The sequence below is a fragment of the Hemiscyllium ocellatum genome, unplaced genomic scaffold (assembly GCF_020745735.1).
Source record: "Hemiscyllium ocellatum isolate sHemOce1 unplaced genomic scaffold, sHemOce1.pat.X.cur. scaffold_3524_pat_ctg1, whole genome shotgun sequence".
Lineage (NCBI taxonomy): Eukaryota > Metazoa > Chordata > Chondrichthyes > Orectolobiformes > Hemiscylliidae > Hemiscyllium > Hemiscyllium ocellatum.
In genome coordinates this window covers 28,908-44,044 of record NW_026868448.1, presented here as the reverse complement: position 1 = coordinate 44,044, position 15,137 = coordinate 28,908, and the positions used below count along the sequence as shown (strand labels likewise).

The 15,137-nt window shown below is 44.6% G+C and overlaps 1 protein-coding gene across 1 annotated transcript in view; it reads right to left on the bottom strand.

Annotated features, from left to right (window-relative positions):
• Nucleotides 1–1,107: 1,107 nt before the first annotated feature.
• Nucleotides 1,108–15,137, bottom strand: part of myg1 (myg1 exonuclease) — a gene marked incomplete at its 3' end in the record, with an annotated part of 38,193 nt that continues 24,163 nt past the window's right edge. Inside the window, exon 2 of the mRNA XM_060823102.1 lies at nucleotides 1,108–1,220. Within this exon, the coding sequence (XP_060679085.1) occupies nucleotides 1,108–1,220 (113 nt within the window). The remainder of the gene's footprint in view (nucleotides 1,221–15,137) is intronic.

Sequence of the window (15,137 nt, the reverse complement as noted above, 5' to 3'; positions counted from 1 at the left end):
GAGAGAGACAGATGAGGGGAGGGAGAGAGAGAGATGAGGGAGGGAGAGAGAGAGAGATGAGGGAGGGAGAGAGAGAGAGAGAGATGAGGGGAGGGAGGGAGAGAGAGAGATGAGGGAGGGAGAGAGAGAGATGAGGGAGGGAGAGAGAGAGTGAGGGAGGGAGAGAGAGAGAGAGATGGAGAGAGAGAGAGATGAGGGGAGGGAGAGAGATGAGGGGAGGGAGAGAGAGATGAGGGGGGAGAGGGAGAGAAAGAAAGATGGGGGGGTGACAGAGAGGAGGGGGTCAGAGAGAAAGAGGGGACACAGAGAAGAGGGGGACAGAGAAAGGACAGACGTAAAAAGAGGGGAGAGAGAGATGAGGGGAGAAAGAGATAGAGATGAGGAGAGGGAGAGAGAGATAAGGGAGGACGGGGAGAGAGAGAGAAAAGAGGGAGAAAGATAGGGAGAGAGAGAGGAGGGGGTCAGAGAGAACGAGGGGACAGAGAAAGAACAGAGATAAAAAGAGGGGAGAGCGAGATGAGAGGCGGGGGAGAGAGAGAGAGATGACAGGAGAGAGATAGAGATGAGGAGAGGGAAAGAGAGATGGAGGGGAGGGAGAGAGAGAAAGAGGGAGAAAGATGAGGGGGTGACAGAGAAAGAGGAGGGGGTCAGAGAGAGAGAAGGGGAACAGATAGAGACAGGGGGCGACAGTGGGAGAGAGAGAGAGAGAAACAGACTGTTAGCATGAGACCATTCAGCCCCTCCTCCAGCCTGTTACAGAGGAAGCGATTCTGCCCCATAATCATGGCCTTTCGTACAGGAACAGCACGAGGCCATTCAGCCCCTCCCAGCAGGTACAGTGTGAAATCAGACCTTGCCTGCACTGTGTCACACCTCCACCTTGTGCCTGAGGGATCGTCCACACGGTAAACAGGGGGACAACGATGGGAACTACCAGCTCGGGCCCACCCAGCCAGGGAAGGACGGAGAGAGAGACAGAGAGAGAGAGAGAGAGAGAGAGAGCGAGACCCCCAACTTCAAACCAATTCAGAAGCAGAACCGTGGATAAAACGGAGGGTCAGAAAGCAGCAGCGTCGCGGTGCAGACTGACCGGACCGGTGTGGTTACCTCTGATGGTGGTCATAACGGTGTCTGTCAGGGTCATACACACCACCCACGTCTACAACCACATCGCACTCCTCCAGGACCTGGGGGTCGCGGGTTCGAATGATCTCCGCGTCCTGTGAACCAAGGAACAGACACATTACCCTGCAGCATAAACACTGACTCTGTACGGTTACACAGTGAGTGACCCTTACCCTGCTGTATAAACACTGACTCTGTACGGTTACACAGTGAGTGACCCTTACCCTGCTGTATAAACCCTGACTCTGTACGGTTACACAGTGAGTGACCCTTACCCTGCTGTATAAACACTGACTCTGTACGGTTACACAGTGAGTGACCCTTACCCTGCTGAATAAACACTGACTCTGTACGGTTACACAGTGAGTGACCCTTACCCTGCTGTATAAACACTGACTCTGTACGGTTACACAGTGAGTGACCCTTACCCTGCAGAACAAACACTGACTCTGTACAGTGACACAGTGAGTGACCCTTACCCTGCTGTATAAACACTGACTCTGTACGGTTACACAGTGAGTGACCCTTACCCTGCTGAATAAACCCTGACTCTGTACGGTTACACAGTGAGTGACCCTGACCCTGCTGTATAAACACTGACTCTGTACGGTTACACAGTGAGTGACCCTTACCCTGCTGTATAAACACTGACTCTGTACGGTTACACAGTGAGTGACCCTTACCCTGCTGAATAAACCCTGACTCTGTACGGTTACACAGTGAGTGACCCTTACCCTGCTGTATAAACACTGACTCTGTACGGTTACACAGTGAGTGACCCTTACCCTGCTGTATAAACCCTGACTCTGTACGGTTACACAGTGAGTGACCCTTACCCTGCTGAATAAACACTGACTCAGTACGGTTACACAGTGAGTGACCCTTACCCTGCTGTATAAACACTGACTCTGTACGGTTACACAGTGAGTGACCCTTACCCTGCTGTATAAACACTGACTCTGTACGGTTACACAGTGAGTGACCCTGACCCTGCTGTATAAACACTGACTCTGTACGGTTACACAGTGAGTGACCCTTACCCTGCTGTATAAACACTGACTCTGTACGGTTACACAGTGAGTGACCCTTACCCTGCTGAATAAACACTGACTCTGTACGGTTACACAGTGAGTGACCCTTACCCTGCTGTATAAACACTGACTCTGTACGGTTACACAGTGAGTGACCCTTAACCTGCAGAACAAACACTGACTCTGTACAGTGACACAGTGAGTGACCCTTACCCTGCTGTATAAACACTGACTCTGTACGGTTACACAGTGAGTGACCCTTACCCTGCTGAATAAACCCTGACTCTGTACGGTTACACAGTGAGTGACCCTGACCCTGCTGTATAAACACTGACTCTGTACGGTTACACAGTGAGTGACCCTTACCCTGCTGTATAAACACTGACTCTGTACGGTTACACAGTGAGTGACCCTTACCCTGCTGAATAAACCCTGACTCTGTACGGTTACACAGTGAGTGACCCTTACCCTGCTGTTTAAACACTGACTCTGTACGGTTACACAGTGAGTGACCCTTACCCTGCTGTATAAACACTGACTCTGTACGGTTACACAGTGAGTGACCCTTACCCTGCTGAATAAACACTGACTCTGTACGGTTACACAGTGAGTGACCCTTACCCTGCTGTATAAACACTGACTCTGTACGGTTACACAGTGAGTGACCCTTACCCTGCTGTATAAACACTGACTCTGTACGGTTACACAGTGAGTGACCCTTACCCTGCTGAATAAACCCTGACTCTGTACGGTTACACAGTGAGTGACCCTTACCCTGCTGTATAAACCCGGACCCTGTACGGTTACACAGTGAGTGACCCTTACCCTGCTGAATAAACCCTGACTCTGTACAGTTACACAGTGAGTGACCCTTACCCTGCTGTATAAACACTGACTCTGTACGGTTACACAGTGAGTGACCCTTACCCTGCTGTATAAACACTGACTCTGTACGGTTACACAGTGAGTGACCCTTACCCTGCTGAATAAACACTGACTCTGTACGGTTACACAGTGAGTGACCCTTACCCTGCTGTATAAACACTGACTCTGTACGGTTACACAGTGAGTGACCCTTACCCTGCTGAATAAACACTGACTCTGTACGGTTACACCCTAAGTGACCCTGTGAACGCTGTAATATTTACATATCGGGCGGTGGATATTTTTAGGGGCGCTACCCTGCGAACGCTGTAATATTTACATATCGGACGATGGATATTTTTAGGGACGTTACCCTGTGAACGCTGTAATATTTACATATCGGGCGGTGGATATTTTTAGGGAACGTTACCCTGTGAACGCTGTAATATTTACATATCGGGCGGTGGATATTTTTAGGGAACGTTACCCTGTGAACGCTGTAATATTTACATATCGGGCGGTGGATATTTTTAGGGACGTTACCCTGTGAACGCTGTAATATTTACATATCGGGCGGTGGATATTTTTAGGGACGTCACCCTGTGAACGCTGTAATATTTACATATCGGGCGGTGGATATTTTTAGGGACGTTACCCTGTGAACGCTGTAATATTTACATATCGGGCGGTGGTTATTTTTAGGGAACGTTACCCTGTGAACGCCGTAATATTTACATATCGGGCGGTGGATATTTTTAGTGAACGTTATCCTGTGAACGCTGTAATATTTACATATCGGGCGGTGGTTATTTTTAGGGAACGTTACCCTGTGAACGCCGTAATATTTACATATCGGGCGGTGGATATTTTTAGGGACGTTACCCTGTGAACGCTGTAATATTCACATATCGGGCGGTGGATATTTTTAGTGAACGTTACCCTGTGAACGCTGTAATATTTACATATCGGGCGGTGGTTATTTTTAGGGACGTTACCCTGGGAACGCTGTAATATTTACATATCGGGCGGTGGTTATTTTTAGGGAACGTTACCCTGTGAACGCTGTAATATTTACATATCGGGCGGTGGTTATTTTTAGGGAACGTTACCCTGTGAACGCCGTAATATTTACATATCGGGCGGTGGATATTTTTAGTGAACGTTACCCTGTGAACGCTCTAATATTTACATATCGGGCGGTGGATATTTTTAGTGAATGTTACCCTGTGAACGCTGTAATATTTACATATCGGGCGGTGGTTATTTTTAGGGAACGTTACCCTGTGAACGCCGTAATATTTACATATCGGGCGGTGGATATTTTTAGTGAACGTTACCCTGTGAACGCTCTAATATTTACATATCGGGCGGTGGATATTTTTAGGGAACGTTACCCTGTGAACGCCGTAATATTTACATATCGGGCGGCGGATATTTTTAGGGAACGTTACCCTGTGAACGCCGTAATATTTACATATCGGGCGGCGGATATTTTTAGGGACGTCACCCTGTGAACGCTGTAATATTTACATATCGGGCGGTGGTTATTTTTAGGGAACGTTACCCTGTGAACGCCGTAATATTTACATATCGGGCGGTGGATATTTTTAGTGAACGTTACCCTGTGAACGCTGTAATATTTACATATCGGGCGGCGGATATTTTTAGGGAACTTTACCCTGTGAACGCTGTAATATTTACATATCGGACGATGGATATTTTTAGGGACGTTACCCTGTGAGCGCTGTAATATTTACATATTGGGCGGTGGATATTTTTAGGGGACGTTACCCTGTGAACGCTGTAATATGTACATAACGGGCGGTGGATATTTTTAGGGACGTTACCCTGTGAACGCTGTAATATTTACATATCGGGCGGTGGATACTTTTAGGGACGTTACCCTGTGAACGCTGTAATATTTACATACCGGGCGGTGGATATTTTTAGGGAACGTTACCCTGTGAACGCTGTAATATTTACATATCGGGCGGCGGATATTTTTAGGGACGTTACCCTGTGAACGCTGTAATATTTACATATCGGGCGGTGGATATTTTTAGGGTACGTTACCCTGTGAACGCTGTAATATTTACATATCGGGCAGTGGATATTTTTAGGGAACGTTACCCTGTGAACGCTGTAATATTTACATATCGGGCGGTGGATATTTTTAGGGACATTACCCTGTGAACGCTGTAATATTTACATATCGGGCCGTGGATATTTTTAGGGACGTTACCCTGTGAACGCTGTAATATTTACATACCGGGCGGTGGATATTTTTAGGGACGTCACCCTGTGAACGCCGTAATATTTACATATCGGGCGGTGGTTATTTTTCGGGAACGTTACCCTGTGAACGCCGTAATATTTACATATCAGGCGGTGGATATTTTTAGGGAGGTTACCCTGTGAACGCTGTAATATTTACATATTGGGCGGCGGATATTTTTAGGGAGGTTACCCTGTGAACGCTGTAATATTTACATATCGGGCGGTGGATATTTTTAGGGAACGTTACCCTGTGAACGCCGTAATATTTACATATCGGGCGGTGGATATTTTTAGTGAACGTTACCCTGTGAACGCCGTAATATTTACATATCGGGCGGTGGATATTTTTAGTGAACGTTACCCTGTGAACGCTCTAATATTTACATATCGGGCGGTGGATATTTTTAGGGACGTTACCCTGTGAACGCTGTAATATTTACATATCGGGCGGTGGATATTTTTAGGGACGTCACCCTGTGAATGCTGTAACATTTACATATCGGGCGGTGGATATTTTTAGGGTACGTTACCCTGTGAATGCTGTAATATTTACATATCGGGCGGTGGATATTGTTAGGGACGTTACCCTGTGAACGCTGTAATATTTACATATCGGACGGTGGATATTTTTAGGGACGTTACCCTGTGTACGCCGTAATATTTACATATCGGGCGGTGGATATTTTTAGGGACGTCACCCTGTGAACGCTGTAATATTTACATATCGGGCAGTGGATATTTTTAGGGACGTCACCCTGTGAACGCTGTAATATTTACATATCGGGCAGTGGATATTTTTAGGGACGTCACCCTGTGAACGCTGTAATATTTACATATCGGGCGGTGGATATTTTTAGGGACGTTACCCTGTGAAAGCTGTAATATTTACATATCGGGCGGTGGATATTTTTAGGGTACGTTACCCTGTGAATGCTGTAATATTTACATATCTGGCGGCGGATATTTTTAGGGACGTTACCCTGTGAACGCTGTAATATTTACATATCGGGCGGCGGATATTTTTAGGGACGTTACCCTGTGAACGCTGTAATATTTACATATCGGGCGGCGGATATTTTTAGGGACGTTACCCTGTGAACGCCGTAATATTTACATATCGGACGGTGGATATTTTTAGGGACGTTACCCTGTGAAAGCTGTAATATTTACATATCGGACGGTGGATATTTTTAAGGACGTTACCCTGTGAACGCTGTAATATTTACATATCGGGCGGTGGATATTTTTAGGGACGTTACCCTGTGAACGCTGTAATATTTACATATCGGGCGGTGGTTATTTTTAGGGAACGTTACCCTGTGAACGCCGTAATATTTACATATCGGGCGGTGGATATTTTTAGTGAACGTTACCCTGTGAACGCTCTAATATTTACATATCGGGCGGTGGATATTTTTAGGGACGTTACCCTGTGAACGCTGTAATATTTACATATCGGGCAGTGGATATTTTTAGTGAACGTTACCCTGTGAACGCTGTAATATTTACATATCGGGCGGTGGTTATTTTTAGGGACGTTACCCTGTGAACGCTGTAATATTTACATATCGGGCGGTGGTTATTTTTAGTGAACGTTACCCTGTGAACGCTGTAATATTTACATATCGGGCGGTGGTTATTTTTAGGGAACGTTACCCTGTGAACGCCGTAATATTTACATATCGGGCGGTGGATATTTTTAGTGAACGTTACCCTGTGAACGCCGTAATATTTACATATCGGGCGGTGGATATTTTTAGTGAACGTTACCCTGTGAACGCTCTAATATTTACATATCGGGCGGTGGATATTTTTAGGGAACGTTACCCTGTGAACGCTGTAATATTTACATATCGGGCGGCGGATATTTTTAGGGAACGTTACCCTGTGAACGCCGTAATATTTACATATCGGGCGGCGGATATTTTTAGGGACGTCACCCTGTGAACGCTGTAATATTTACATATCGGGCGGTGGTTATTTTTAGGGAACGTTACCCTGTGAACGCCGTAATATTTACATATCGGGCGGTGGATATTTTTAGTGAACGTTACCCTGTGAACGCTCTAATATTTACATATCGGGCGGTGGATATTTTTAGTGAACGTTACCCTGTGAACGCTCTAATATTTACATATCGGGCGGCGGATATTTTTAGTGAACGTTACCCTGTGAACGCTCTAATATTTACATATCGGGCGGTGGATATTTTTAGTGAACGTTACCCTGTGAACGCTCTAATATTTACATATCGGGCGGCGGATATTTTTAGGGAACGTTACCCTGTGAACGCTCTAATATTTACATATCGGGCGGTGGATATTTTTAGGGACGTCACCCTGTGAACGCTGTAATATTTACATATCGGGGGGCGGATATTTTTAGGGACGTCACCCTGTGAACGCTGTAATATTTACATATCGGGCGGTGGTTATTTTTAGGGAACGTTACCCTGTGAACGCCGTAATATTTACATATCGGGCGGTGGATATTTTTAGTGAACGTTACCCTGTGAACGCTCTAATATTTACATATCGGGCGGTGGATATTTTTAGGGAACGTTACCCTGTGAACGCTGTAATATTTACATATCGGGCGGTGGATATTTTTAGTGAACGTTACCCTGTGAACGCTCTAATATTTACATATCGGGCGGTGGATATTTTTAGGGAACGTTATCCCTGTGAACGCTGTAATATTTACATATCGGGCGGCGGATATTTTTAGGGAACGTTACCCTGTGAACGCCGTAATATTTACATATCGGGCGGCGGATATTTTTAGGGACGTTACCCTGGGAACGCTGTAATATTTACATATCGGGCGGTGGTTATTTTTAGGGAACGTTACCCTGTGAACGCTGTAATATTTACATATCGGGCGGTGGTTATTTTTAGGGAACGTTACCCTGTGAACGCCGTAATATTTACATATCGGGCGGTGGATATTTTTAGTGAACGTTACCCTGTGAACGCTGTAATATTTACATATCGGGCGGCGGATATTTTTAGGGAACTTTACCCTGTGAACGCTGTAATATTTACATATCGGACGATGGATATTTTGAGGGACGTTACCCTGTGAGCGCTGTAATATTTACATATTGGGCGGTGGATATTTTTAGGGGACGTTACCCTGTGATCGCTGTAATATGTACATAACGGGCGGTGGATATTTTTAGGGACGTTACCCTGTGAACGCTGTAATATTTACATATCGGGCGGTGGATACTTTTAGGGACGTTACCCTGTGAACGCTGTAATATTTACATACCGGGCGGTGGATATTTTTAGGGAACGTTACCCTGTGAACGCTGTAATATTTACATATCGGGCGGCGGATATTTTTAGGGACGTTACCCTGTGAACGCTGTAATATTTACATATCGGGCGGTGGATATTTTTAGGGTACGTTACCCTGTGAACGCTGTAATATTTACATATCGGGCAGTGGATATTTTTAGGGAACGTTACCCTGTGAACGCTGTAATATTTACATATCGGGCGGTGGATATTTTTAGGGACATTACCCTGTGAACGCTGTAATATTTACATATCGGGCCGTGGATATTTTTAGGGACGTTACCCTGTGAACGCTGTAATATTTACATACCGGGCGGTGGATATTTTTAGGGACGTCACCCTGTGAACGCCGTAATATTTACATATCGGGCGGTGGTTATTTTTCGGGAACGTTACCCTGTGAACGCCGTAATATTTACATATCAGGCGGTGGATATTTTTAGGGAGGTTACCCTGTGAACGCTGTAATATTTACATATTGGGCGGCGGATATTTTTAGGGAGGTTACCCTGTGAACGCTGTAATATTTACATATCGGGCGGTGGATATTTTTAGGGAACGTTACCCTGTGAACGCCGTAATATTTACATATCGGGCGGTGGATATTTTTAGTGAACGTTACCCTGTGAACGCCGTAATATTTACATATCGGGCGGTGGATATTTTTAGTGAACGTTACCCTGTGAACGCTCTAATATTTACATATCGGGCCGTGGATATTTTTAGGGACGTTACCCTGTGAACGCTGTAATATTTACATATCGGGCGGTGGATATTTTTAGGGACGTCACCCTGTGAATGCTGTAACATTTACATATCGGGCGGTGGATATTTTTAGGGTACGTTACCCTGTGAATGCTGTAATATTTACATATCGGGCGGTGGATATTGTTAGGGACGTTACCCTGTGAACGCTGTAATATTTACATATCGGACGGTGGATATTTTTAGGGACGTTACCCTGTGTACGCCGTAATATTTACATATCGGGCAGTGGATATTTTTAGGGACGTCACCCTGTGAACGCTGTAATATTTACATATCGGGCGGTGGATATTTTTAGGGACGTTACCCTGTGAAAGCTGTAATATTTACATATCGGGCGGTGGATATTTTTAGGGTACGTTACCCTGTGAATGCTGTAATATTTACATATCTGGCGGCGGATATTTTTAGGGACGTTACCCTGTGAACGCTGTAATATTTACATATCGGGCGGCGGATATTTTTAGGGACGTTACCCTGTGAACGCTGTAATATTTACATATCGGGCGGCGGATATTTTTAGGGACGTTACCCTGTGAACGCCGTAATATTTACATATCGGACGGTGGATATTTTTAGGGACGTTACCCTGTGAACGCTGTAATATTTACATATCGGGCGGTGGATATTTTTAGGGAACGTTACCCTGTGAACGCTGTAATATTTACATATCGGGCGGTGGATATTTTTAGGGAACGTTACCCTGTGAACGCTGTAATATTTACATATCGGACGGTGGATATTTTTAGGGACGTTACCCTGTGAAAGCTGTAATATTTACATATCGGACGGTGGATATTTTTAAGGACGTTACCCTGTGAACGCTGTAATATTTACATATCGGGCGGTGGATATTTTTAGGGACGTTACCCTGTGAACGCTGTAATATTTACATATCGGGCGGTGGTTATTTTTAGGGAACGTTACCCTGTGAACGCCGTAATATTTACATATCGGGCGGTGGATATTTTTAGTGAACGTTACCCTGTGAACGCTCTAATATTTACATATCGGGCGGTGGATATTTTTAGGGACGTTACCCTGTGAACGCTGTAATATTTACATATCGGGCAGTGGATATTTTTAGTGAACGTTACCCTGTGAACGCTGTAATATTTACATATCGGGCGGTGGTTATTTTTAGGGACGTTACCCTGTGAACGCCGTAATATTTACATATCGGGCGGTGGTTATTTTTAGGGAACGTTACCCTGTGAACGCCGTAATATTTACATATCGGGCGGTGGATATTTTTAGTGAACGTTACCCTGTGAACGCTCTAATATTTACATATCGGGCGGTGGATATTTTTAGTGAACGTTACCCTGTGAACGCTGTAATATTTACATATCGGGCGGTGGTTATTTTTAGGGAACGTTACCCTGTGAACGCCGTAATATTTACATATCGGGCGGTGGATATTTTTAGTGAACGTTACCCTGTGAACGCCGTAATATTTACATATCGGGCGATGGATATTTTTAGTGAACGTTACCCTGTGAACGCTCTAATATTTACATATCGGGCGGTGGATATTTTTAGGGAACGTTACCCTGTGAACGCTGTAATATTTACATATCGGGCGGCGGATATTTTTAGGGAACGTTACCCTGTGAACGCCGTAATATTTACATATCGGGCGGCGGATATTTTTAGGGACGTCACCCTGTGAACGCTGTAATATTTACATATCGGGCGGTGGTTATTTTTAGGGAACGTTACCCTGTGAACGCCGTAATATTTACATATCGGGCGGTGGATATTTTTAGTGAACGTTACCCTGTGAACGCTCTAATATTTACATATCGGGCGGTGGATATTTTTAGTGAACGTTACCATGTGAACGCTCTAATATTTACATATCGGGCGGCGGATATTTTTAGTGAACGTTACCCTGTGAACGCTCTAATATTTACATATCGGGCGGTGGATATTTTTAGTGAACGTTACCCTGTGAACGCTCTAATATTTACATATCGGGCGGCGGATATTTTTAGGGAACGTTACCCTGTGAACGCTCTAATATTTACATATCGGGCGGTGGATATTTTTAGGGACGTCACCCTGTGAACGCTGTAATATTTACATATCGGGGGGCGGATATTTTTAGGGACGTCACCCTGTGAACGCTGTAATATTTACATATCGGGCGGTGGTTATTTTTAGGGAACGTTACCCTGTGAACGCCGTAATATTTACATATCGGGCGGTGGATATTTTTAGTGAACGTTACCCTGTGAACGCTCTAATATTTACATATCGGGCGGTGGATATTTTTAGGGAACGTTATCCCTGTGAACGCTGTAATATTTACATATCGGGCGGCGGATATTTTTAGGGAACGTTACCCTGTGAACGCTGTAATATTTACATATCGGGGGGCGGATATTTTTAGGGACGTTACCCTGTGAACGCCGTAATATTTACATATCGGGCGGCGGATATTTTTATGGAGGTTACCCTGTGAACGCTGTAATATTTACATATCGGGCGGTGGATATTTTTAGGGACGTTACCCTGTGAACGCTCTAATATTTACATATCGGGCGGTGGATATTTTTAGGGACGTTACCCTGTGAACGCTGTAATATTTACATATCGGGCGGTGGATATTTTTAGGGAACGTTACCCTGTGAACGCTGTAATATTTACATATCGGGCGGTGGATATTTTTAGGGACGTTACCCTGGGAACGCTGTAATATTTACATATCGGGCGGTGGTTATTTTTAGGGAACGTTACCCTGGGAACGCTGTAATATTTACATATCGGGCGGTGGATATTTTTAGGGACGTTACCCTGTGAACGCTGTAATATTTACATATCGGGCGGTGGATATTTTTAGTGAACGTTACCCTGTGAACGCTCTAATATTTACATATCGGGCGGTGGATATTTTTAGGGAACGTTACCCTGTGAACGCTGTAATATTTACATATCGGGCGGCGGATATTTTTAGGGACGTTACCCTGTGAACGCCGTAATATTTACATATCGGGCGGCGGATATTTTTAGGGAGGTTACCCTGTGAACGCTGTAATATTTACATATCGGGCCGTGGATATTTTTAGGGACGTTACCCTGTGAACGCTCTAATATTTACATATCGGGCGGTGGATATTTTTAGGGACGTTACCCTGTGAACGCTGTAATATTTACATATCGGGCGGTGGATATTTTTAGGGAACGTTACCCTGTGAACGCTGTAATATTTACATATCGGGCGGTGGTTATTTTTAGGGAACGTTACCCTGTGAACGCCGTAATATTTACATATCGGGCGGTGGATATTTTTAGTGAACGTTACCCTGTGAACGCTCTAATATTTACATATCGGGCGGTGGATATTTTTAGGGAACGTTACCCTGTGAACGCCGTAATATTTACATATCGGGCGGCGGATATTTTTAGGGACGTCACCCTGTGAACGCCGTAATATTTACATATCGGGCGGTGGATATTTTTAGTGAACGTTACCCTGTGAACGCCGTAATATTTACATATCGGGCGGTGGATATTTTTAGTGAACGTTACCCTGTGAACGCTCTAATATTTACATATCGGGCGGTGGATATTTTTAGGGACGTCACCCTGTGAACGCTGTAATATTTACATGTCGGGCGGTGGATATTTTTAGGGAACGTTACCCTGTGAACGCTGTAATATTTACATATCGGGCGGCGGATATTTTTAGTGAACGTTACCCTGTGAACGCTGTAATATTTACATATCGGGCGGCGGATATTTTTAGGGACGTTACCCTGTGAACGCCGTAATATTTACATATCGGGCGGTGGTTATTTTTAGGGAACGTTACCCTGTGAACGCCGTAATATTTACATATCGGGCGGTGGATATTTTTAGTGAACGTTACCCTGTGAACGCCGTAATATTTACATATCGGGCGGTGGATATTTTTAGTGAACGTTACCCTGTGAACGCTCTAATATTTACATATCGGGCGGTGGATATTTTTAGGGAACGTTACCCTGTGAACGCTGTAATATTTACATATCGGGCGGCGGATATTTTTAGGGAACGTTACCCTGTGAACGCCGTAATATTTACATATCGGGCGGCGGATATTTTTAGGGACGTCACCCTGTGAACGCCGTAATATTTACATATCGGGCGGTGGATATTTTTAGTGAACGTTACCCTGTGAACGCCGTAATATTTACATATCGGGCGGTGGATATTTTTCGTGAACGTTACCCTGTGAACGCTCTAATATTTACATATCGGGCGGTGGATATTTTTAGGGACGTTACCCTGTGAACGCTGTAATATTTACATGTCGGGCGGTGGATATTTTTAGGGACGTTACCCTGTGAACGCTGTAATATTTACATATCGGGCGGCGGATATTTTTAGTGAACGTTACCCTGTGAACGCTGTAATATTTACATATCGGGCGTCGGATATTTTTAGGGACGTTACCCTGTGAACGCTGTAATATTTACATATCGGGCGGTGGATATTTTTTGGGACGTTACCCTGGGAACGCTGTAATATTTACATATCGGGCGGTGGATATTTTTAGGGAACTTTACCCTGTGAACGCTGTAATATTTACATATCGGGCGGCGGATATTTTTAGGGAACTTTACCCTGTGAACGCTGTAATATTTACATATCGGACGATGGATATTTTTAGGGACGTTACCCTGTGAACGCTCTAATATTTACATATCGGGCGGTGGATATTTTTAGTGAATGTTACCCTGTGAACGCTGTAATATTTACATATCGGGCGGTGGTTATTTTTAGGGAACGTTACCCTGTGAACGCTCTAATATTTACATATCGGGCGGCGGATATTTTTAGGGAACGTTACCCTGTGAACGCCGTAATATTTACATATCGGGCGCCGGATATTTTTAGGGACGTCACCCTGTGAACGCCGTAATATTTAAATATCGGGCGGCGGATATTTTTAGGGACGTTACCCTGTGAACGCTGTAATATTTACATATCGGGCGGTGGTTATTTTTAGGGACGTTACCCTGGGAACGCTGTAATATTTACATATCGGGCGGTGGATATTTTTTGGCGAGGTTACCCTGTGAACGCCGTAATATTTACATATCGGGCGGTGGTTATTTTTAGGGAACGTTACCCTGTGAACGCCGTAATATTTACATATCGGGCGGTGGATATTTTTAGTGAACGTTACCCTGTGAACGCCGTAATATTTACATATCGGGCGGTGGATATTTTTAGTGAACGTTACCCTGTGAACGCTCTAATATTTACATATCGGGCGGTGGATATTTTTAGGGAACGTTACCCTGTGAACGCTGTAATATTTACATATCGGGCGGCGGATATTTTTAGGGAACGTTACCCTGTGAACGCCGTAATATTTACATATCGGGCGGCGGATATTTTTAGGGACGTCACCCTGTGAACGCCGTAATATTTACATATCGGGCGGTGGATATTTTTAGTGAACGTTACCCTGTGAACGCCGTAATATTTACATATCGGGCGGTGGATATTTTTCGTGAACGTTACCCTGTGAACGCTCTAATATTTACATATCGGGCGGTGGATATTTTTAGGGACGTTACCCTGTGAACGCTGTAATATTTACATGTCGGGCGGTGGATATTTTTAGGGACGTTACCCTGTGAACGCTGTAATATTTACATATCGGGCGGCGGATATTTTTAGTGAACGTTACCCTGTGAACGCTGTAATATTTACATATCGGGCGGCGGATATTTTTAGGGACGTTACCCTGTGAACGCTGTAATATTTACATATCGGG